The sequence below is a fragment of the Gnatocerus cornutus genome, chromosome 5 (genome assembly GCF_029298725.1).
Source record: "Gnatocerus cornutus isolate USDA-ARS CGAHR chromosome 5, icGnaCorn1.1, whole genome shotgun sequence".
Lineage (NCBI taxonomy): Eukaryota > Metazoa > Arthropoda > Insecta > Coleoptera > Tenebrionidae > Gnatocerus > Gnatocerus cornutus.
In genome coordinates, this window is record NC_142237.1 from 9,531,893 (window position 1) to 9,558,437 (window position 26,545).

General features: G+C 34.7%; 1 protein-coding gene across 5 annotated transcripts; it reads left to right on the forward strand.

Moving 5' to 3' along the window:
- The first annotated feature begins 102 nt into the window (after positions 1-102).
- Lim3 (Lim3 homeobox protein) lies at positions 103-25,100 on the forward strand. 5 transcript variants are annotated; one of them, XM_088035963.1, is made up of 5 exons: positions 103-503; positions 19,520-19,694; positions 19,866-20,077; positions 24,073-24,256; positions 24,319-25,100. In XM_088035963.1, exons 1-5 carry the CDS (start codon positions 374-376, stop codon positions 24,815-24,817), a joined length of 1,200 nt encoding a protein of 399 aa, XP_087892089.1. In that variant the 5' UTR covers positions 103-373; the 3' UTR covers positions 24,818-25,100. The 5 variants fall into 5 exon arrangements, with proteins under 5 accessions (XP_087892089.1, XP_087892090.1, XP_087892093.1 ...); XM_088035964.1 differs by having other exon boundaries at positions 19,875-20,077; XM_088035967.1 differs by lacking the exon at positions 103-503 and adding an exon at positions 1,188-1,278.
- The last annotated feature ends 1,445 nt before the right edge of the window (positions 25,101-26,545 follow it).

The following is a 26,545-nucleotide window of genomic DNA, read 5'->3' on the forward strand; positions in this document are numbered from 1 at the left end:
CTCATCCTGCAGGAGTAGAAAGGACGTCCTGCGAGGGAGTGTCCCAAGCTCGCGCCGACGCTCGTCGTCTCGTGACGTCACAACTCCATAATCAAGACTGATTTCAATAATGGCGTCGTTGGCAGCAGGGTGGAGGGAGCGAGGTAGACAGACTCCTTCACTACAGTGAATCTCAGGGCTCGGGGTGAAACACTTAGTGAAATTAAACGGACCAGACTAACTTAACACAAATTGAAAAATATAACCTACATGAGACATACGTACGAAAATTAACGGCACAATGTTGGCCAAAAAGTTGAAAAAAATTGTAACCGAAGACCAAACGATGAAAATTTAAATTTGGTGATCATTTGTGGTAGTGAAGTGTGTTACTATGTCCATTTTGGACCAGGCGCGAGGGCTCCCGTTGATCCAAGGAATGCCCCCCAGCATGCCGCCCATGGACGGGCCCCCCAACTCCGAAGTGCTCCTCGCTCTTCTTGCAAGAAATAAAGCGCTCGAAGGTAAAACACCTAAACTGCACATTTTTTCTTCTTGACTCAACTGGCACCTCTTCACGACTGCCTCCTTCGCGTTCAAAAGCTCTATATAAACCTCCCCGGTAATGTATTTAGTGACCACACATTGCCATCAGTTGTCTTTTCCTCGCTGCTTTGTCTTCATTATACCCGAAAACCAGAATCGATTCGGCTTTTGGCAGCGAAAATGCGCATCAATTCTAACTTAATTACGGCGAGATCAGGGAGATTAAACAGATTTCCCATGTGAACGGCTACTGTTGCTTTAGTGGTAACCGGAGTACTCCGGACACGTGGACCAGATCCGTGGGCACGTGTCTTAAAAAGCGGCACAAACACCCATCGAACAAGTGCGACGTCCAAACGTGTAATTTTAGTAGGAGTGACATTGGAGATGAGAGAGGTTTTAGTGTTTTAATGAGGGAGGTATGAAAGGTGGCCACCGGCAATCAAATAGGGAGGAGTAACAGTTTTTTAATACAAGGGTGGGTTCATTCTATTCTATTTTTCAATGGAAAAAACTTGTCAATGACTTCTTATCGTGATCATGATCTCTAAAATGTTATTAAAATCTTTTGATCAATATCATAGCAGATTAGATTATCAGAGAGATTGATATAAGTAGTATTCTTGTAAAAATAAAAGTAGTCAAGCTAGTAACTAACTAACTGTGAGGTGACTAAATTTATATTCACGAATATGACGAAAATCTCTTTGCTGAACCGGCGCCGTCGGAATCAACACTGCGTTAAATATTCAGGTTAGTCACAATAATACTAAATATTTGTTGAGCTTTGATTGAAAGAAAAATTTTCGATTACCCATTTTGGCTCCGAACGGAAATTTAAGTATTTACCTATAGATCATTTTTATTGCTGCAGATACCTATTTACCCAAAAAATTAAAACCATTGCAAGATTTTATATAATATACGCTAATAGGCTTATAGTGTTTAAAAATCGCGGTCGTAGTTTAATCGACCGATCTTCCGCTTTCTTTAATGCAAATATCACAAGAAACATTACTCAGTTGCCAATGGCAAAGTGTTTTTAACGTCTTAAAATACGGTCCTGTTGGTATTTTCTTCTTTTATATGTATAAAATTGTTACTTTTTTTTATCTACAACAAACTGTTAAATAATAGACACAATATACAGCCGCCAACACAAAATTCTAGACGTTATTTTTCTGACGTTTAAAAAATTTGAGTCTAGTCTGTACATTCCTGTCATTGTCATTACCGACGTTTAAAATTTCAAAGTTGACAATTAAGAATTATCATGACTGAAGTATTTATTATTTTGAAAAAGGTAAAAATTGACAATGTAAAAAAGTAAGGTTACAAATTTTAAGTGGGGCGGCATTTAGATCACATTGAAATTTAAGATTTTTTTTCCGGCTGTATGTTAGTCACATTCATATTCCAACAAGTGGAAACATAACTGTTACATGACTATTATACATATAACACGACCTTTGCAATAACCATAGTTACGTTGTGTTATGTCAAAATTGACATTTGACGTTATACAGTCATAAATTTCGTACAAATTGTGGTAGAACTGTAGAACGGTTGTTGTAGATAAAGCATAGTATTTAACTCGGGTATAATAGCCCTATAACACTTGAACTATTAAAAAAGTCGCTTAATATTTTGTTTTTAAGCTTAATTCAAGTGTAAAATCACTTTTATTATCAGCCTCATTAAATAATATAATATAATAATATTAAAATTAATATTAAATTATTATACTTGATACTGGTAAATGTAGAAGTTATCAATTTCTTTTTTTTCTCAAAGTAAAATTCTAGTCGAATTTGAAATTTTAATTTTAAAGACAATTGTCTAAAAATTTTATGAATACTACAGTCTTACTACAAGTTTTATTGATTAAATACTCGCAGCAGTGGCGTAACTATACCGTTTGAGGCCCGTGGCAAATCCATCGAATGGGGCTCTTTCTCTATTGACTTTTAAGAAGCCCTCTTTGACCAGGGGCCCATGGCATTTTGCCGACTTGCCACCCTATTGTTACGCCACTGACTCGCAGCCAAATTGTTTTGGACGTCAAAGTCATTTGATTATTATAATTTGTAAAGCACTCTTATGTATTTCATTATTACTGTCACTTTTGACAAAATTGTTTAAAATTTGCACATTAAATTAACAGTAATGCATAGACTACACTCAAATTGTCAAAATATCAATAAAATTATGTCCAAAATAATTTGGTCGCGACTGTATACTATTTTTTAAACATTTTTATCTTCTTTAATATGTTTTTAGCCTTGAGAAAATTTCGTCCTTGACATTATACCTATATATTCCAATTTGTTCAATACCTTCAGATCGTTTAATTATCATAAAAGTCACCCGCATTGGGAAAAATAAACGCCCAAAGAACATAAAACAAACTGAATTAATATCGAATTACCTCGGGAGCAACATTTCCAATTTTTGATAATAAATTTCTCAGCGGTATTCATTAGATTAATTAATTCGACTACGACTCCCATCGATCACAAATATTTCCATTAAAAGAACATAATGGAGGAAAACTTTTTCCACCACTTCATCATTTTCCACTCACAAAAGTTCCAAGTGCGCCAATTGCGCTCGGAAAATATGAAGCCTCATTGTCCTTTTTGCAAACGTAACATCGCCTCATTCTGCAAGTCGAAGATGTGCTTTTAACTTTATTACATGGATACCGTTCGTGACGGGCCGCGCCACCGGCATATCGATACATGTGTGTGTATTAGTCCTTTAGGGTTGCAGGCAAATGAGGCGGCGGTCGATGATGCGTGTGCGGGGGCGGCTTTCCCATTCACCCAGCACTCAGCATGATTAGAGCGGGGAGGACGGGACCGCTCCCGACGTAATCATCGCCGAGGGGGGCGGCGAAGACCTCGATCCTTTCTGCACTGCCCCTATTCAACCGGTGTTCCTAGGCGGCAAAACGCTTACAAAGGGATATTTTTCTTTTTTTATACAGAATTTGGGGCATGTCGAAATTCTTGCGTAATCAGCAAATGTACAAAGCGACTCCTTTCTTCATTGGGCTTTCCAAAAATACATTTTTCAATCTACCAAAATTCTCCTGTCACCCTACGGCAGATGCCGTCCACTGAAGCCCCACCTAGACGCAGATGAGTCGCACGTGCCACTTGGTGGAGTTCATGGCACGCGACCGCCATGTGGCCGATGAGTGGACGAGCGCAAAGATTATGTTTCTTTTTTACATGGGGTTCCAACAAAACTCCCTTCAGTCTGAGCTACCGAAAACTCTTAAATGTTCCGGTAACACCCCGGTTATTACAGGCCGCAGGTGGTCTTTATCACCTGTAATTACCTAACTCGATTCATTACGGGAAATCAGGACAAGTCGTGAAATTAGAAAATCCCTTAACTTGGCGTTGATTTTTGCCATCTTATGAATATGTTATGAGGCGGTAGGGAAGGCAGAAAAGTCGCAAGAGGAGTTATGAAAATGGTTGCAAAATTTGCGTAGCAAATGTGGATTACAAAAAACACACAAATCGAAGACCAACTACAGTAGACTAACGATAATTTGAAACTCAAGGGACCTGGCAAAAAGTTCAAATTATCGAGAGTTTAAAATATAGTGTGATTCAAATAATCGAGAGAAAGAGAAGAAAAATTCAAATAAACGAGAGTTTAAAGGCAAACTGACAATAGTCAGAATAAATAAATCAATCAGAGAAGAGAGCGTAAAATCCACTAACTCCACTTTGACAAAATATCGTAAAACTTATATTTTGTAAGCTTTTAATTCTTCTGATGAAACAGATTTATGCTATGACGAAGTTTTCAAAAACTCTTTATTAAAAGACATGAGTCAAAAAATGTAAAATCTGAAAGCGGCAATGGAATTTTTAAATATGGCTTGTTCAGAAGTTTTCTGTTTTTGTTGTACGTCCACGCGAAGGACTTCAAATAAACGAGAGTTCGGGAGAGAAAAATTCAAATTATAGAGTGTTGGCGGGAAAAAAGTTTTCGATTTTACTTCAAATTAACGAGGAAACCAAAATACATTAAACATTTTCACTTATCGACAGTAATCGAAGGGACCGAAAAAAACTTCAAATTATCGAGGTTCAAATTATCGAAGGTCTACTATACTTCGTATTTTTGTTTCCAATGTTAGAAAACTTAAAATTTGGAATTTTACGAGTTACAGTTGGTAGTTTAATGATATTTAAGTCAGTACAGAGAGCAAAAACAAAATTATGAGTTAAAATTTTTGGATTAGTAGTGTTCGCAAACATTAAGAAAAATGTTTGAAATAAATTCTTTTGCAATGAAATCCTTCTGAAAACTCAAGTGGCAGAGAAAATTTTGGAACCAAAAAAGAAATAAATGAAAGTACCAGATATTTTTTTACTACAAAATAGTTACTTTTATGAAATATGTCTGATAAGAGTGGATTGTTTTCATTTCTTTTAATATTAAAAATTGTTATTGTTATGATTTTGATAAATTTTGTTAAAGTTTTTATATAGTATTTTGAATTAAAAAAAAAACGTTCCAAATAATTCTGTTGCCTTAAAACGTAAGTTTATTGAACAACTCGATTATCCGTGTTTTTCGATTATCCGTGTAGGCTCTGGTCCCGAGAAGCACAGATAATCGAGGTTGTACTGAAACTAATTTCCTGTGAATCTGAAAAATTTCCAAATTTGGAGCATCCATTATTTGTTGTTTTTGTCAAACTTGTGTATGTACAATGCCTTCCGTTTCTCCCCCCCATTGTTAGTTAATGCACTCGTCCCTTCCTCTATTAACTCCGTTCTTTTAATCCTCACGACAAACATGCACTTTGTAACAGTCCCACCGGCAACAATACGAAAGCATTTAGTCCAACGCGTGTCCACCATAACGCCCATGCGTGCTTGCAGATCGTCCGTCCAGATTTAGCAAAGCCAAATGACCCCTCTTCACAACATTTCCAGATCACGACAGATTATTTTGTCGATACAATAAAAGCATGCGCTTTTTATCGACCGACTTCGAGCCCCCTCTTACCCCGGTTTAATCAGTCCGTTCAAGACACACATGAACGAAAACAATGAGACGAAATATGTCCGAGTACGCGCCTGTACGGATAAGAATCGAGGGTGGAATGGATGCTTGGATGAAATACGGGGATGTAAGCCGACATTACACGGCTTCAATCAGCCCATTCTGCGTCCAGGAAACCATTGTTGTGAAAAGTCAGCGGGTTTTGTTTGATTACGAGAGCAAGAAGGACGTTTTGTCCCTAATCATCGTCATGAATACGGCCTGGGTCGACCGTGAACAGGAGGGATGAGAAAAGGGCGCATCTGCCACGGTTTCGGACAAAACAAAGAGATTAACGAGATCTTAAACTGCATAAAAGCTAATTGGAAAAGGAAAAGGGATGTTCACACTTTGTGAGGTGATGTCAAGTGCTAACAGATTGCGAGGACGAGGAAAACAAATAACAGGATATCGTTTGAAGTAAAAGTGTTCTTTTAAATGATTGACATAGACTTCAGTTTTGGTATGCTTGACTTTAGATCTGTCAATTCAAAAGTTAAGAAAGATTAAATACAACTGCGTTTACCCGATAACAATCTAGTAGAACTAAAATGAACAACATTGTCAAGTCTTCGGGAATACCAACCCAAATTTTCTTTAAACATTATAATCATTTATTGGTAATAAAAACAATAAATAACAAAAAATGCTCATTGTACAAGGTGTTTATAAATGTTTCTAGCATCAAGGGCCGCTTTGCAATTTCTGTCATGCACTATTTTGCCACTTTGTTTTCATAATAAGAATATAATTATTTTGAAAATTATTCATAATGTCACTTACGTCAAGGACGTTTCAGCTACGTTATTGTGTCTAAGTTTATGATTTTCAGGTTTCAAACCAAAACTAAAACAGTTTTTTTTTCAAAACTTACTTTGCTCCATGATTAAGGTTAACTACTAATGGCAATTGAAAAATCTAAACCCACATTTGAAATGAGTGGCAAATTTCTTTGACATCTCGTAGCCACCCTTGATGCTAGAAACATTTATAAACACCTTGTATTTGGCATTACAGTCGGTTAGGTTGCAAATGTTTACTTTGACAGGTATTTATTTATCTAAAATCTTTCTTTTGTAACAAATTTTTAATTAATTATTGATTAATACCCTCAACTTTGACAACGAGTTAACCTCAAAAATTGCTGTATACAATTTCCCCCTAATTTTCTCCCTAAAGAATTGAAAGCCTGATTTACAACCAAAAATTTTCGAAAATTTACACAGGATAGTGGACTGATAGCAATGAGCTGCACTTTATATAAGGTTTGCATTTTATGAAATGACATTGGAAATTTTAAGATGACAAGGTTGGCAACATTTTCATAGAATCCTACATTTGTCAATTTTGACATGAAATGTAGTGTGTATCAAGATTACGTAATTAAAATACAGTCGGTGTAGGTTGCAAATGTCCACTTTTGCAGTTATTTTTCTATTTCATGTTAAAATATTGATGAATGAGTTTAGAAATTTTAAGGTGACAAAATTGGCAACATTGTCTTCAGAATTTGAAATTTGTTCATTTTGACATAAAAGTTGCTGTGTATTAAGATTACCTAATTAATTAGAGCAAGCTCTCAAAGATGTGAAGTGAAGTTCCCCTTTAACGTTGGAATCTTGAACTTTGGAAATTTTAAGATGGCAAGGTTGGCATTGTTTGGCATTATGTGCCAAGTGAAGTGAAATTTTCTTCAAATGCAACTTCTGTTGAAAAACGGTAAAAAAGAATTTTATTTCAGACACATTACATTGTCAGAACACGATCGTCTTTTGTAATTTGCAACAGAAACGATATTTTAGAATTTGTGACTTTGGGTGAACATTTGCAATCTAAATCAACTGTAGGAAGTACACATGAAACGCCAATAACTCATGACCACTTGAATCAATATTGTTAGCTTAATAAAAAGTTGGACTTTTACCTGATCTATCAAGATGATATGATTGTTGATTGATTGACAATTTTAGTGTTTTTTTTTTCCATTGGAATAATAAAATTGTTCTAAAAGTGAATTCAGAAAGAAGCCAGTCAAAATTTTGGCCCGAACTTGGACAATGCAAGTCTCTTGTGACTTCATCGGTGGTAACTTCTTACTTCTGGCTTCTAGCCGGCTCTTTCAATCACTCCCACCCTTATGTAATATGTTCTGGTCTCCAATTTTTCATCCATTGTCTCATAAATCCTTCCTAAAGGGCTTGTTGGCATATCAATTGAGTCTCACGAGACAATCAGTAAATATGTTCATAATTCTAGAGGGTACAAATTATACCATGAACTACGTTTATAACCGAACACATAAAAGGCCTCCCCCTGCATCTCCAAGCAACCCCTTGTGTAAACTGGCGCTACCCCTGCGGTTTGATTTCATAATACTGCCCACTCTGTTTATATTAATTTTAATTCTGTTTGTTTTTCTTATTATTCGAGCAGTGACTTGATTATTTGACCAGTCAATAAACAATCACGTCATGGTGGAAAAAACGACACTTTATCGCAGATAATTTCCACATCTGCCTTCAAAAAAACAAAACAACTTGTAACATCAGATACCATCGCATATAACACCCGATTTAAAGGTCCGATAGGTAAATGACCATTGCATCACGAATGGTGAATCATAAGGTGGCAGATGGTTCAGTGGTGCCCGATCATGGCACACTTAGGACAGTATCATTATTGGAGCACCTAAAAGGGGGCAGCGGTATCCCGCCGCGCTCATCTGTTCAGAACCGGCTACTTGGTAATTAACATTATATGCATTCCAGCCCCTTCAAGATTAGCTTTTCAACCGGAACCAAACTAGTCGCAAGAACTCAAAACCAAAGCTGAAAAAAAAGAAAAGCGTGGCTATTATTAATAATTTTGTCCCCGGAAGCAGCGAATGTTCGCCACGCGCCAACTAAAACGAAGCGGCAACTGTTAATCGTTGGGGTACTCTTTCGAAGGCCCAACTGTTGACACCAAAACACCACACGTGACTTCCGGTGGCAACAATGCTTTTCCGGGTTGTGGCAAATCTGGATTTCCGGTGTTTTGTTGGTGATTCCGGGGCTGGAGACCCCCTAGGTTACGCATGAGTGAGTTTTCAAGTTGAAAATCTTGAAAACACTTGAGATTAGTTGTAGCAAAATAGAAATCTGTTTATCAGTGGCTGTTTAGTATTATTTATACCGAAAAAAATGTAAAGACGGCCTGTCGGAAAATCTATATCGATTTTATTTAAATAATTTTTCTAGAAGCCCATAAAGTTGTTTTTTTATTTTTATATTGTCTTAACTATATCACTTCATTCTGCATAACGTTTAAGCAACATCACGAAGAGGTTATCCTTAACCAAAAACCAAATAAAATTTAATTATTCACTTTTACTTTAAATAATAAAATAGTTCATGGAAAAACCTGATCTCATTCATAACAAGTACCATTCGATTATTGCACAATCTATTTCTTAGAAATCCAACGACTTTAAATTAACAACATTTTATTCTTAAAAAACTTAGATACGATAAGGTGCAAACAAATTGAAACATTTCCGATAAAAATACCTCCTGGTGCGTTTGATTTGATAACAGTGTGTACTTGATGTTTAAACTAACTGTATCTAGAAAATGACATAATCAGTACAATAATAGAAATAGTAATAAACTAATGAAGTAAACACATTGAATTTCCGCATTGTGGTAAAAGAGAAATGCATAAGAAACACATAATTATAGATACAAAATCATTAAAAAATTATAACAATTATCTAATGCATCAAGGTCTATGCCTCAGTGGCTGCAGCGTAGTGGTAAATACCAAAATAACCGTAATCCGACTTTACGATGCACTTTTTTGCCTGTTTTTGCATAGTGAATATATGGGTGCGTCTTATTATAATCAAGGTCCGTTTTATAATTAATAAATCGATGAATATTGAGGATAACTGATGGAAGTAGCGTAAGAATACACAATTACTAAAGATCAAAAATATCCAAATTTGGTATTTCAAAACAGAAATGCGTTTTATAATAATAATCGGAGGTTTACAGCAATTCTTAATCAGATATAAAAAGTTGAGATGTTTCAGGACGCGATGAATCAAAAGAGAGTCGAATCTTGAATTTGGAAATTCTATAGGGAGTCCGGATTTATAACGTATTTTATTTATTTTATTTTAATTTTATATTGTAAACAATTTAAGATTATTTCAATTAGATCTTCCATCAGAAATTACGAAAAAGTAGGTACTCAAAAATAATCCAACATTATCTTCAGAAAGACATTTGAAGGGATTTGTCGGTAGAAAAGAACAAACAAGGTATAAAAGATCATTTTAGTCCTATAAAGCATTTTAGTACGGTGCCATTTTACCACTCTAAAAATAGGTGGAAATAGACAGTATAAAATAAAAGTAGATTACTCAACCTGAGGGGTAAGTTGAATTTTAATCACGGGTAATATAATCCTCGAGTGAACAAAATGCCATTATACTCAAGTATAATACAAGAGCAAGCAAATAAATCGTTCTTAGATTTTCCAAAAGTCGAAAGTTGCATATCCCTAGTGCATTGATTATTTCCGGAAATTTTTTCGAATGCATTTCAAAAACGTATTCCACTCGGGCTAATTATAATTAATACGTTTTTGGAATGCACGAGGAAAAATTTCAGGAGATTAATCAATGCACGAGGTCGTATTCGGTAAGAAAATCGCAACGAGACACACACATTCTTTGCTTTTTAAGAAAAAATTTAAAATTTCAAACAAAAAATCAAGTTGTGTAACAGAATTATCCATGACAACATACACAACTTTTTTTCTGATTGGCTGAAAAAATTTCCACTTATTAATTTCATGTTGGGTTAGCAAGATGCAAATAATTTCCAGGAAAATTTCTATATTGCCATAGAAACCATACCGAATTCTGTTTTTCTATTGGCTAATATTTGGTCTCGTGCGATTTTCGCGAAAATTCGTGACTAAAACTATGCCAAACTTCTGATATCGATATCCCGCTTATTTTTGGAGTAAACTTGAGTTATTATACATCGGTGTAACGCAGAATTTCCCGCTTTTATTTATTAAGCAAACTCAACTTATTTCTGACCATTTTATGCAGAATGTTACGCTGAATCCAAAACCAAGAACATTTTTAATTTTCGCCAACAAATAACCCAGTTATGGCGTTTTGAATTTTTAGGTAGTCGTCAGAGGACCAAATTTTTGAAGATTCAAAACAATCCGTGCTCAATATTTTGGAAACTACAGATCAAAAGAAACGGTTTTCGCCATCGTTCTTCTCGCGATTTTTTATCTAAGATATACAGTATGTCCCCGGATTGAGTTCACAAGAAGGAAAAAAGTTTATTTTCCATTTTACAAAAAAATGACAAAGCAATAACATTTTTTGCTTATTTCAAAACAGATAAATCTTCAATTAAAATTTCAAAATTATTAGTTTGTACTCTTAAAATTAATTTTTTCATTATTTTTTTTATTAAATTTTGTAATCGTATTTAAATAATAGCAGGCTGTGGATTCACAATATCAAATAGTGCGTTAAAGATTAAAGAAAAATTTACCCAATAATGTGTAAGTATTAAAAAATTGGAAAAAAATGCAATTGCATCCTTAACAATAATTGAGAAAATTCAAAAGTCACAAAGAATTACGAGTTAGAATTGAATTATGTGCTAAAACACGCAATGGGTCAATCAAATAGTGGAAATTGGTTTGAGTTAAGGAACAAATTTCATTCCTTTGACATTTTTTGCAAAATTAAAAATAAAAAAGTTCTTCGTTATTTTTTGTTTTTTTCGATTTTAAGAACACTGCTTCATAATATTAAAGTTTTAATTAAAGATTTATTTATTTTAAATTAAAGCAAAAAATATTATTCCTTTGTCATTTTTTTGTAAAATGAAAAATAACGTTTTTTTTCCTCTTGTGAACTCAATCCGGGGACATAATGTAGTTTTTAGATTTTCCAAAAGTTGAAAGTTTGAGTTTTCGGGAAAATTAATAAACTATGCCAAAGTTGTGAAGTCGATATCTCGCTTATTTTTGAAGTAAAATGAAGTTATTATAGCTCATTTTACGTAGAACTTTGCACAAATTCTAAATTATACGACAACAAATAACTGAGTTATTGCCAATTAATGTTTCCGATAATTAATTTTTATTAATTCACGGAAAAAAAAAACGGACGAAATTCAGTGTTCATTACTGTACAATCATGTATAGATGTACAAATGTTTTACTCATATGTATTAATATACTGACAGCACTGGAATTTACCCATTGATTCTTTTCAGTTTTGTTACAAGTTACAACAATGAGTGAAGTATCAAAAACGCGTTATTACGTGGATTTATGTGCTTTCCAATGAATAGGCAGGCAAAAGTTGATTTGAAAAATAACCGATTTCAATAATTGAATTCACGTTCAAACCAATCCAGCACTTTCAAAACAGGAAAACTAAAAAAAAACAAATATTCATTTAATTAGACAAACAGATCAGAAATTTATACCCATTTCCAATTTGATAATATAAATTATTGTTGCTAGTATTACGAGCAAAACCAAACCTATTGACTCAACTTTCCACAAATCACCATTCCGACTTTTGCTAATCCACCCCCTGTTTATCACCCCAATGAATCCATCAGCGAAGTCGATACAAAGTTCGATCGGTGTTAATCCGGCATGCTAATTGAATTGGATGCACTTGTTTTGCTACATCCACCCCGATTGATCCATTAACCCCCTCACTGGTGTTAAAACTGCCCAACATCTCAGAGAGAGGGTGACATCGCCATAATCCGGTCCATTTACTAAATGTTCCGGGGCGAAATGTCGCTTATTTATTCATGGATGTGGTGGCAGGCCTGCTTTTAACCCCGTCTAGAGAGTATTAATTAGGACTCGGGAGTCGACTTTATAACTAAGCGTATGGAGGTACTAAAATTTTTACTTGCAAATTTTACAACAGGTATAGGCGTTGTAATCATTGTTGGAAGTTAATGGTGCGTGGAAGGAGCGCCTTTTCGGCGCAGGAAGTTGACATCATCCCACGTTGTGATTGATTTTAATCAAAACATAATTGTTAGAAACAAAATGTTATTAATTTTTTGCATCAAAAATGAACGCCATCAGTTATTGAAAGCACTTCAGAACATAATTATTTGAATACGGGAAACGATGAGTGGTGAAGATAAAAACCCAATAGATCAATTGGTTTTGATATAAAATTTATTAAATATTCATCGCTCGATTAAATATGAATGAACGTATTTGGAAAAGTTGTCATCGTGACGCTGGTTGTTATATAATAATGACACAATAACCATTATGGTAAAAACGTGAGGGAAGTTTTTTTGTATGTGTGAGCTATGACACGCTACGATGGTCATTGAGGTAACATCAATTCTATTATTCATTAGAGTCGATGTGCTGTCACACTTTACGCTTTGTATTGATTTCGAGCAGAAGGGAACTTTTTGAGGCCTTTTACACGAAATTTGCAACAAAACATTTGATGCTTTTACCGCCACGTCTGCTTATAAAAATGCGAATTTCAGAATAAAACGAAAATAACATTACTCAACAAATTGGAAACAAATTGCACTGGAGAAGTTTCAAAGATTGATATAAAAACGTCTCCAATTTATTTAAAATAAAAAATCACCCTACAACTTTTTAACAGTTGCTGCATTATTTTAATTTATGATTTTCCATTCTGACCAGTGGAAATCATTTAGAAATGCAAAATTTCTCAAAAAACTACCATTTTGTGTGTTTTTTTACAAAATCCTAAACCAGTTTTTAAAAATCGTTAGTTTTTCAAAATTTATTTTTATCATTTGTTCTCAAATATCTTGGAAGAAATTAGCTCCCCCGGAGACTTCTATAGTTTGATGGGAAGCTTATTTAATTACCTTTTCAATGATGTGTTATAAAGTTCCATGATTTTGTAGGTAAAACTGAAAAAAACGAATGTCCTGACCTGTTGGAGCAAAACCCTTCAGTACAAATTTCGTCCAAAATTTGACGACTAATGTAATAATACAACTCAAAATAAATGCATGTAAAGAGAATTTTACAATGTTTTGATAAAAATTAACAATGAATCCACTCTGGAAACCTAATTATTCGTTGTTCAAGCCAATTCATTTTTAATATCGCGTTGAATTAAGTTGTTCTTCTCCCTTTTTATCAGAGCTCGAAGTTAATTCACTAACTGCATTATTCCGGGTTTGAAAAAGGAGATCCACCGACTTTTGGCCAGATTAGCCGCGTCCTCTTTAATAATTCACAAACTCCGGGAAGATTTCCCCGTCTCTGATATCCTCGCCACCTTAAAAATTTACAAACGCAAGAGGGAAAAAAACCTTCAGACATACAAAGACCGAACAGACCAATTACTTCGGGAGTTATTAATTAAATATTCAACGCAATACCACACGAGCTTGCGTTTTAATCGAGTAACCCGGAACGCATAACCAATTCCATTAAGGCGAAGTGAGCCAAATCGAGTTAGTGGATGGATATGTATGCAAAAAGTGGCGGCGATATTTTCCCGCCTGGATTGTCAACAGATGGTGCGTTTTTCTGTTCCATTTGAGCATTAGCACCCCCTCTGCAATGACATGAACGCCAGTTGTGTGTATGTGGAAAAGAATGACTTTTATGGGGCGGCAGGTTTCATTCTCTAAAGCCTTTTATCGATGGGTATAATCGGCTATGATCTTACGTTATTTATTTCTATGGTCCATTTCAATCGAACTGGGTTTCGTTGAATGTCACGTGGATTGTCACAGCGGCTATGAGAGTAAATGTGTTAAAAAGGAATTTATTCATGAGATAACAACAGAATTAGCATAATGAAAAAAAAGTAATTGTCTATCATTAAATGACTTTTAATTATGCCAACTTTTCTTGAAGCAATTTCTGTTTCTGTTTCTTATATTTAAATATCAATTATTATAGTCATCATCAGCTAAAAGGGAGAGTTTTTTGGTTTGTTTAAATACTTCTTTGGGTTGTCGCCAGAGGACCAAATTTTTGAAGATTCGTAACAATCCGTGCTCAATATACAGAGTGTCCCAGAACTCATGCCTAGCCGAAAACCGGGCATATCGGGAAAAGCTGTGAATGTGTAAATTGCTGAAAAAAAGTTCCAACTCCAACAGAAACTGAGAAAAGACATGACAAAGTTGACCAATCACAAGGCCGCGTGGGAATGGTCTGGAGGATACACTCGCGTGTTGCTAAGAGACCAGTTTAAATTTTCTCCTTTAAATTTTGTATAAATAATCTGGTCCACTGTAAACTTAATTGACGTTAAAATGACAGACTTCAATAAATCAGTTAACTCTTTGAACTTAGTGTGCAGAAACGGCTCAGCGTACTTTAGGGATTGACTAGAGGGTTGAAGACCACTGGTTGACGAGCGCGGAATGACAAGTGACAAGGCGGCAGGAGAATTGACACAGTGGAAAGCCAAGTGGAGTGTGTCAACGGCGTTTCTTTCGGTTTCCCTCACGTGCTGGTTTCCTAGTTGGTGTTTGGTATTATTAACAAGGCTCAAGATGTACTCGGCGACAGAATGCCTTGAAATGTGTGTTATTTTTGGAGAGTGCGATAGAAATTCGGCTTTAGTAGCAAAAACGCATCGAAAACGTTTTCCAGGTCCGGACAAGAAAACGATTCTTTGTTTAATTTTTGGGCTAGACAGACTGGTCAGATATTACCAGTTTGGCGCGCCCGTTGGTGAAACACCAAGTCAAGCCAGTACTGCTGAAAATGAAGAAGCCGCTTTGGAAGCAGTTGATGAAGACCCCACGCAAATAATCCGAACTGTGGAACGCTAGTTAGACATTGGAAGATCTTCTGTACAAAGAATTCTCCCGACTGATCACAGGCACCCGTACCAGAGTTCAACATTTACTCCCTTAGGATTATCCGGTCAGAAGAGATTTTTGCGAATGGCTTATCAACGAAAGCCGCTGATTTCTTCCTCTGGGGTCACATATGTTATTTATGTAGTGCCGCTAAATACTGAAGCAGAGCTCAGACAACGCATTCAGGAAGCTGTGGATGGCATCACGCATGAAATGACTGAAAATTCATGTTAAAGTTTGGTTAGAAGAGGTCATCTGTGTGTCCAAAATAATGGTGGTTTGTTCGAGTATTTGTTTTTTTTTTAGAACTACCATTGTGTGGTTTTCGTTTGTCAAATTGACATTAGACGTCAGTTAAAAAAATGTAGTAGACCAAATCAATTTATCCTGTTTAAGATTAAATTATGAAACCTAGCAACATTAATATTATGTGTGTTTTCGCTTCTGGGATTGGTCATTTTCGTTAAGCAATTTCTCAATTTCGATGCACATCAGGATAAAGCCAATTGCATTTTTGGCATCTTGATTGCTGTCGGCTGTCGCTTTTTTTCGGCTAGGCGTGAGTTCTGGGACACCCTGTACAGGAAACTATGACAGATATTAAGAAACGCTTTGCACCATCGTTTTTTTCCTGATTTTTTACGTAAAGAATAATTCTTAGATTTTTCAGAAGTCGAAAGTTGAAGTTTTTCGCGAAAATTCATGTCTAAAACTTTGCCAAATTTCTGACATCGATATCTCGCTTATTTTTTGAAGTAAATTTGAGTTATTATACATCAGTGTACGCAGAATTTTCCACAGATTCCAAATCGGACAACAAGTAACTAAGTTATGGCCGATCAAAGTTTCGAATAGTTGATTTTAATTTTTCCTAATTTCTCCTAATTTTTAAAGATAAATATCTCCAAAACTATTAGAGATATTAAGATGCGGTTTGCGTCATCGTTTTGCTCGGCTCATTTTACGTTAGAAAAAGTTCTCAAAAACCCAAAATTCGATAGTCGATTTTTCGCGAAAAAAAATCCGACTCAAACCATGAAAAATTTTCAATTTTTTTATTTTTGGCCATAACTTGTAAACTATTTGTCCGATCAATCTCGAATTGGGCCAGTAGATAGATCTCGAGCTCCTTTTTCGATTGATGTAAACACAAAGGTATTAAACGTCGTGTTCACCTTAAAAACAGTGATTGAAAATCACCTCAAAATGACCTCTTCAAAACAGTTTTTGGTTAATGCCTTGTTATTTTATGAAGCAAATTCAACTTCTTTTGACCCATTTTACGCAGAATGTCACGCTGAGTCCAAAACTACGAAAATTTTTAATTTTCGTCGACAAATAACTGAGTTATGGTCGTTTGAATTTTTGGATTGTCGCCAGAGAGCCAAATTTTTGAAGGTTTGAAACAATCCGTGCTCAATATCTCGGAAACTATTACAGATATTATTGAGATGCGGTTTGCGCCATCGTTTTTCTCGTAATTTTTCACATAAAAAATTGTTCCTAAATTTTTCAAAAGTCAAAAGTTTGAGTTTTTTGGAAAAATTCGTGACGATACCTTAAAAATAGCAAATAAGAGCAAACAAATAATGATATAAATGTGCCTATGATTTTATTATAATATTCAATTAGTTTATGGATTTAGCTTTTTCCTTAAACACTGTTAACAAATGTTGTCCTAAATGGTAACAATTAACATTATTGGTAGTAGGTAAACATGTTGTTATTCATCAGTATGCAGTCACCGTAATTTCCAAACATATCTATTAATAAAAAATTCAAGTAGTAGCTAATTAACAATTTTAATCGATTCCTGTTGTTATACCATAACAAATAAACACTAACCAAGCATATAATTTGATTAAGTTGACTGTAAAGTTGTATGTAAGTATTCATATAATTCAACAAATTTGAATCAGTGATAAAAATATGCAATAAGTAAAAAGCATCTCAAATGTCCCCAACAATAATTACCTCGCAAACCGGATTTTTCCCTTCTGTGTGCTTCGTTGATCCGAATTTATATCGACGACAAACGTAAAAATTATGTCTTTATTTTCGTCGGCAAATTTTATGTCTTCTTCGTCCATAAAAGACTTCATTTAGTCCCCGGGCAATAAAGGCAAGAAAAATAACCCCCGTACATAGTCGAAAGAAGGTGTGCGGGGTGTTGAGAACAGGGTGGAGCGTCGCGACGCTCCCTCAACCAATAGCAACGAAGCGACCCAAAACAAGGGAACGTCTCTTTAATAAAGCACGTTTTACACAAATCTAGGACGTGTCATCGACGGGTGGGCGTTCGAAGGGTCGATAAAAGAGAGCTTGCGACGGCGCATTTTCAAATTTAGTACGCAGTCGGTCGGCGGTCGTTGACGGGTCAAATTGGGGCAAAATCGGATAAAAAATACGCGAAATGATCAGTCAGTGTATCGAAGATAGGATCGGGTTAGATATTGAGATGCTGAGGGTGCCGCCGATTTCTATTGATGATATTCCGCAAGTGCTCTTGTGTAAGTTGAGCGCCGAAGGTTCAATTTTCAAACTCGCGCCAAAAGAAAAAGCGTAGGATTATAAATAAATCTTAACTCCCCATTTTTAATTTTAAACTTCAGTGATCGTAAAACGTGAAAAAAAAGTGTGATGGTACCACTGATATTTAATTTAAGTGTTATGTTCTACAGAATGGCGGACCGACACTGTTGGTAAAAGCGGACGGTAGATACTAAAATTTCAACCAAGAAACAACACTTTTATCATAAACTTCATTTTGGTTGGTTTTTCAAACGGTTGAATTTGTAAATTTAGGTTTTTACAAAATGTGATAAATGTTTAATTGTGTTAAAAAGTTGTATTTGCCCGAAAAACAATATTTATTCACAGTTGGTAACTCTGCGTGAAATGTCAAACTTGGCAGTCAACACGGTTGCCAACTCAATTCCAAAGTTCGCTACGCCGTCACTAAGAAAATGAAAGTGAAAAATTCTAATTTTACTGAAAATTTTAATAATAAAATTACTAGTTGCGGTATAGTAGGAAGAATTATACAATTAGATTATCTAATAGAAATTAAAAGCAGAGCTCTTTTAATATCATAAATAAACACGTATAACGAGTTTGATTTCTAATTGCATAAATAATTAACTGCAAGTCATTTATTCTTTACATGACATGATAGAATGATAGGATGCATCTATTTGAAAGTAAATAAAAATGCATCAGAAGATTCCAACTACATTATTATCTAATAAAAACTGCAATTTTAATTTATGGTAAAGCAATAACAATGGAAAATTAAATAACGTAGTAATTTGCGTAATTCGATAATAATAATAATTTATCCACGCTTATCTGAAGACGAAAATGTGGTATAAGTTGTTCCACAAAATTACTTATAACAAATGTGAAAACGTCGTAAAATAAGGTAAAATTAACCCAAATAAAATTTAATAAAGTGCGCGATGATACCAACAGCACGTAACTTTATTAAATCCCGCTATCAAAATTTTAACACCGTCGTAATTTCTGTAATACTATCATAACAAAGTGACCGTTATTTATCGGTAATTTTCTTTGTGACATTCACCTTCCACGCTCAAAATAATAGCGTTAAATTCAAAATATTGCAAAAACTAGTTTCGTCTTTCCTCATTTCACTTTCGAGTTTTTATTATTTGCGGTTTAGTCGCGTCTCACTTGATTAAACATTTAAAATTTCAATCAAATTATAATTTACTTTTAATTATTTCGCTATACAAAAAGTACTCGCTGGATTTTACTGCGTTGTCTTGTTTAAAAACTTTAATGCAGCTGAATGTAATATTACCATAAAATTAACATACACAACATGCACAGTCTCCCTTGGGCTATTACGTATGATTTATTTTAAAAAATGAGACAGTTACACGTGAAATGGCAATTTAGCTAACAATGACTAAAAACTTGAGTATCATCTATGCAACCAGTTATACGCCTATAAATTGTGCGGTGAATTCCCCAACAAGCTTCATTTTTAAATTAGTTTCATTTTTCAGCAACAATACCAAAATGTGGCGGGTGCCATGAATTAATCCTCGACCGTTTTATTCTAAAAGTAGCCGACAGGACGTGGCACGCCAAATGCCTTCAATGTAGCGACTGCCGGGTCCAACTCACTGATAAATGTTTCGCCCGGAATGGTCAGCTCTTTTGTAAAGAAGACTTTTTCAAGTAAGTGTCAGATCCCTGCAAAACAATTAACCCAACGAATCAAGAGCTTCTGAAACCTTACAAAATGTGACAATTAAATTGTTTGTTCTGTGAAGCCTTTGATTACATATCCTGCCTAAATGTAGAGTAGTACAGATGTAACAATGCAGCTTGTGTATGTATGGCGTGCTGTGGGTGCAGACGGTTCGGCACGAAGTGTGCTGGGTGCGACCTGGGGATACCTCCAACGCAAGTGGTTAGAAGAGCACAAGATAATGTCTACCATCTACAATGCTTCTCATGCGTCATGTGTGCTAGGCAGTTGAACACGGGAGACGAATTCTACCTCATGGAGGATAGGAAGCTAGTCTGCAAACCGGACTACGAGGCTGCCAAGACAAAAGGTATTTATTTCCACTGTATTCCAACTGGCATTCTTCAAACAACGACTTTGTTGGTTCATTTTCATCAGTTTTGTGCTCATCGCTTATATTAAATGCAGAGTTTTTTTTACAGTCAAACTTCCATAACTCGAATCCTGAAAGGAAACCACAATTGGTTTGAGTTAAAGAAATTTCAAGTTAAAGTAAAATTCAACAAAAAATGAAAATTTTATTAAAGTAGATGTATCCGTTATTAAAATTTTAGCGCATATTATGTTTGTTCTTACATTTTTTTTTCATAAAATTGTTTTTTAAAGAATTGTAAATATAGTCAGAAGCATAATCTTTCATTTTTTCAATATTTCAAAAGCATTTTTCAATTGTAAATGTGAATCTTCAAAATCTACATCGTTCCGAGTGGCAATTTTTATAAATTTCTGAAATTTTTGTTAAAGATTTTGATCTGATTTTTTTAGAATATTCTTCTTCTTGCACTTAGAATTTGTTTTCTGGCTCAATTCATCTAATGAGATATCGATGTCAGAATCACTTACCAAAACCAGATTTCCGAATAGAAATTCTGAATAGTTTTTTCGGTGACAGATATAGTGAATACGATTTTTACACAACCCAGAAGAGCAATTTTGCGCATCTTGTTGCAAATTTCATAACTTTTTACATTTTTTGATAAAATTCTAGGATTATGGTAGCATTTCAAGCTATTTATCCAGATTGACTACTGTCGTTTTAAAAGGAGACAAAGCAAAGGTTTCTTATTAGTAGGATTCAATAAAATCTAGCTTTTTTGAATAGATCGCGTCAATTTTTTTCAGAGTATTTTAGCTCTTTTGGGCAGTTTATTTTATGCTAATTGCGGTAAATAACGTTAAATTATTACATTAACTTAACTAATGGCTAATCAAATAGATCTCAAACTTGTCTAGTAAGTTTTTTCGGATTTGTTGAGTAAAAATTTAGATATGATAGACACATTTGCAAGAAAATTTTTAAATTGTATCATGTTGTTTTCAACAAAATTTTATTTTAAACATTTTACTTTAATTTGTTACTTTTTCTGTTAACTGTCAGTTTAAAAAGACGCCCTAATTAAGATACAAGCGCAAATAACTAGTTAGAAATTATTATATGTACTTTCATTTAACATCATTATGAGAAAATAAAGTTACAAAAAATAAGAAAAGTAACATTTTTTTTAGGCTTATCTGAGTTAATCAATTTCAGAAGTTTCAGGAAAGTACCACAATATCAGCTTTTACAAATTGATTTCGAAAAAATTTCGAGTTATGGAAGTTTACATAGTATGTTCGCAAAATTTAATTCAATTTTTATAGAAATTTTCGATTTATCGAAATTGATGACGAAATGTAAATTTTAAGAAAAACTTCGAATAATAGATAATTCGAGTATTAGAAGTTCGAGTTGTAACTGTTTAATTAGGGGAGAGCGGGGCATACTGGACATAGTTCCCGAAAAATGCATATTTGCGAACATATGTACGTTGCATTAACGGGATAACTCTTTATGTGTACGCGTTAGACATTTAGCTGCATTAACCATTTCTGGCATGTTATCCTGTTTAATTTTTTGATGACTTATTTCTAATTAACTCTAATGCTGCAACTGGTCCACTTTACCTCATACGGGTGGGGAAAAGTGGTCCTCCTGGTTGGATAAAGTGGGCATGTTCATACAAACTATATTAGAAGTTTCATTGGAACACAATAACTTTTGAAAAAACAAAAAACATTATATTTTGTTATAAGAATATAAAATACAGATTTTTCAATAAAATTAACATGAATAAATTAACAATGATATCAATTTTAATTACAGATATCACAAACAAACATTTCCATTCTTTTATTATACCCTGAACAAGCTTCGTGGGCCCATTTTTTGCAATTGGTGCACTGCACCCACCTCTCTTTGGCTTTATAAACACTAAATAGTGAGCTACAATAAATGCATTCAGCGTCATCTTGTTCATTTTCAACAAATATTTTCTTTTTTGGTATGTTCTTCGGTCGTGTGGGAGTCTTTTCTTGTAGTTCTTTTACATAGGGGCTTGAAGTCAATACAGCTGTTTTACCCTTCTTATTATTAACTTTCTAACTTTGGTTTTATACTGCGCCTTCGGCAAAGGCATAATATCGTTGGGTGAGTAATACTTTGATGTGCTTGGTTCTACATCAAAATTGTCTCGCGGCTCATCATTTTCTGGTAAGACTAGAACATCAAGAATTTAGATTGTGGCAGGAATTTCTACAAAATTAGAAGGGATTTCATCAAACGGTGTTATGACTGCAGTCATTTCTTCATCTAAACTTTGCACTTCTAATAAGTCTTTATTTATCTGTTCATGTTCAATTTGTCGTTTTTCTTTTTTTGATAGAATTTCAGAAGATTTGTTGGGAACTGTGGTTATTGACGCTTCATCAACGTTGAAGATTCTGCTGGGTGGAAAATTATAGGAATCCGTAAGATCTGTTAGCAAATCAAAAAACTTATTTACATTCACTTGATTAAACCCCGATGCCCTCTGGCAAAAGATGTATTTTTCTGGAGTTCTAAGTGACAACTCGGAGTTTCTTAACATGAATCCCACGCATCCAATCTTTTCCAGCTAATCCCTTGAAATTATTAAACGGATGTTTGATATTATTTATCGTGCGCTAGTCGAATACTATGCGTCAAAATTCTTTTTGTGTTAGGCCAAAAAACCATCGTTCCATGTCAAGTAAATGTTCTTTTAATTCCTGTTCTTGCTGCTGTGTAGGAACAAATCTTCCAAGTTTGACGTTGTCTGTGTTTCTAGTTTTATATTTTTTCATTAGTGTAGTTCTTGGTATACCGTATTGTTCAGCTGCCTGCCTAAAGGACATTTTATTGTTTCGAACTCTTTGCAACGCTATTAACAACCTTTCTTTATTTCATGCCTGCTGCATAGTTTTTCTCCTATATGTGCGTACTATTTTTCTGTTAAACTTGAAAAGAAACAAAACTATTTGTAGGAAAACAAATCACAGGGTAAAGTGGACAGAGGTTCATTTTGCCCCAACACATAGTGGACCAGTTTACCCCGAAGTGTTGTAAAATGATAATGTAAGTTATATTTTGCAAAATATAAAAATATGGAGTTAATAGGTGAGACGAAAAGGAAAAAGAATATCAACTTTACACATGAATAAAAAGGCTTGTTTAAAATAACAAATACTTTTTTAAATAAAGCTTGCGAAAAGTACATAAAAACTTACCGTTTGAACATGTCCAACATACGTACCCCTACTAATGACCAAACCATCAGCATCAGGCACTACATTTTTACGTCAACGCCATCTCAGAACGATAGATATGCATTAACAAAAAATAGACAATTTTTTCGTATGAAGAAATCGTTAAAATAGCATATGTTCACTTTGCCCGACATGACTATTTTGCCCCGCTCTCCCCTAGATAGTTTCTTTCGTAAATTTTTCTGTAAACTTGTTAAATTAAAGTACCAGAGAATAATTTTTAAAGTAGGTTCTAAAAGACGCACACCCTCTAAAACGTTTTTTTAGTTTTACCTGAAAAAATATGTTTTAGAAAAGAAAACTTGTTTAAATGAAAAACATGGCAGTTATTTGTTTTTTTTTTCGGGTTTGGCTTTCAAGGAGAATACAGTACTGTTATGTTGGTTGCATAATATCTGTAGTGTCCACAGTCGAATGAAATACAGTCGACCCTCGATAATTCGATTTCCAAAAGTACCGAGTTTGAATTACCGGATAGACAGTATACCAAATAAAAAAATAATGTCAACAAAAATATTTGTTTTTGCAATATTTTTTTTTCTTTTCATATACAAAATGTGACGTAAAACGTTATTTGTCATCACCATTTCTTCACCACTAGTTTTTAATGTTCAGTATTTAGTATTACGGGCCCAACAAATTTAAGAATTTGTGGTTTTTTGTGTTTGTTAATCTGATTAAAGTGGCTTTTTTTTGTTTCAGCCGCTGAGTGCTTGGATGGTGACCAGCCCAACAAAAGGCCTCGAACAACAATCACCGCCAAACAATTAGAAACCCTCAAAACCGCCTACAACAACAGTCCAAAACCGGCGCGACACGTCCGAGAACAGTTAAGCCAAGACACGGGCTTAGACATGCGAGTAGTACAAGTATGGTTCCAAAACAGGTACCTACTGAACATTAGTATATTCTTCATCTTCTTTACTAATAATAATATTTTTTTGATAGACGAGCGAAAGAGAAGCGTTTGAAAAAAGACGCGGGTCGAACGCGCTGGAGCCAGTATTTCCGTTCGATGAAAGGCGGTTCGTCTCCACGCCACGATAAGCTCCTCGATAAAGACGAAATGAAAGTGGATTTGGACAGTTTCAGTCACCATGATCTAAGTGACGATAGCTACGGTACTGTGGTTAACATGAGCATGGACCAAGACGGTTCTTCGCCGCACAGTGGCATCGGCCGACCTTCGTTCCTTCACGGCGCTACCTCCCCGTCCTATCTGCCTGGACACACACCGCCCCATGGTCACGAGCCTTTTCCTTATCCCGATCAACTCGCCGTGTACGCTAGTTTAGGACAAGGTCCGCCTCCAGGAATGCCGCTCCCCCATAACATGCCCCCTGGTGCCGATACGGACATCAGTAATGACAGTAGTCCAAGAGGCTATCCCGATTTTCCTCCGAGTCCAGATTCGTGGCTGGGGGAGCCGTCCAGTGCCCACTACTGACCCAACAAATCACACCACATCAACACACTGATATTTATACTGATAAGCGATTTCGAGTTTCTATTCATGTGTCATTATATGCGTGTAGTGTCACAGTGCACAAAGTACTGTCAATTGTCGGACGGTGCTGAGAGGTTTACGACATGTACAGGGGTTGTTCTAGTCGAAATTACAGAGATGATATTGTAACATAAGTGTCAGGTTTAATATTCTAGTCGTCAATTTATTTTATATATTTTATTGTTTCATTATTATATTATTTAGTAAATTATTATTAATTTAACGGAATTTTTATTACTGCGACACCACATCCAGCATACAGTGGACAAAAAAAAGTTATTCTATACATTAATTTACAAATCTTCTAATTTTCTATTCGTCCACTCATTAAAAAGTAAAGTTGGTAGCAGTGCGTAGCAGTTTTTATCGGTAACAGTTGGCAGCAAAAGCGTTAAACTTTGACGCAACTGCGTAGAAGTTAATCGTTTTGCGCAAATTTTGACAAAACTTATTAAATCCTTATTAAAATCTCTCAAATCTTTAAATAATTAATTAATTTAAAATGTGGAACACCCTCCTTTGACAACCGCAAAAATCGCTACATTCAATTTTCTCCCTAAAGAATGGACAGCCTGAATTACACCCAAGGTTTTTTGAAAATTTACATAGGAGAGTGAAGTAAGTGATAGCAATGAGCTATAGTTTAGATCTTCAGTCGCGGGCAAATCATTTTGGACATCATTATTGACATTTTGAAAATTTAAGGATAGTTTATGCATTACTGTCAATATGACATGCAAATTTCAATCAATATTATGACAGACAGATGGTTTAAGTTGCAAATGTCCACTTAAGGTCACAAATTTTAAAAATTTCATAGTGTAATTTGTTGCAAATTTTGCAATGGCAGTGTTGCTTTGGGGTGGTAATAACGATCGTGTAAGTTCTGTCATTGTAATGCGTCGCAATTAAATTTACTTGTTATCATGTTTAAACAGTAATCATTCAGAGGAAAATTTCCCTTCACTTGAAACATGTTTAAAGACTCGCAATAATTTATTACGAAAATTTGATGCACAGCAATTTTCATGTTAAAATTGACAAATGTCACATTCTAGGGAGAATCATAATGCCAACCGTGTTATCTTAAAATTTCGAAAATTGGTCTATCAAGATTTAAACCTTAAATAAAAAAAATAATGTCAAAGTGAACACTTGCAAACCTAAACCGACTGGAAATAAAGAAATTCATGAAAGATACTTTACACATTAGATATAACAATTAAATGACTGGTATCCAAAATGATTTGGCCGCGATTGTATTTTCGGGCATTTGTAACTTTGATTTGATTTTTGACAAATATTAACAGAAAAGAAAAAAGTTGCAAAGTGAATCAGACTTTCTACTAAAACTGCAAAGAAAAAAAATAACTTTGCCCATTTACAAAATTTAAGACCAAAAGACGCAAATATTCGAAATTTTTGTTTGAAGATCCACCCTTTCTTCAGAACAAAATGAAGAATGTCATTGAAATTGAAATACAACCAGTTCATTGGCCCGCATTGCAGTTATCAAAGTAGAGTTTATAACAAAAAACGCATCCAAACAATCAACTCGATCGTTTATTGGTTAGATATTTAAAACTGTTGTTTATTGGATTAATTTCAGAGCCAATCATCAATTCACTGAATGTTGATTACAAAAATCACAGAAAACAAAACAAATCG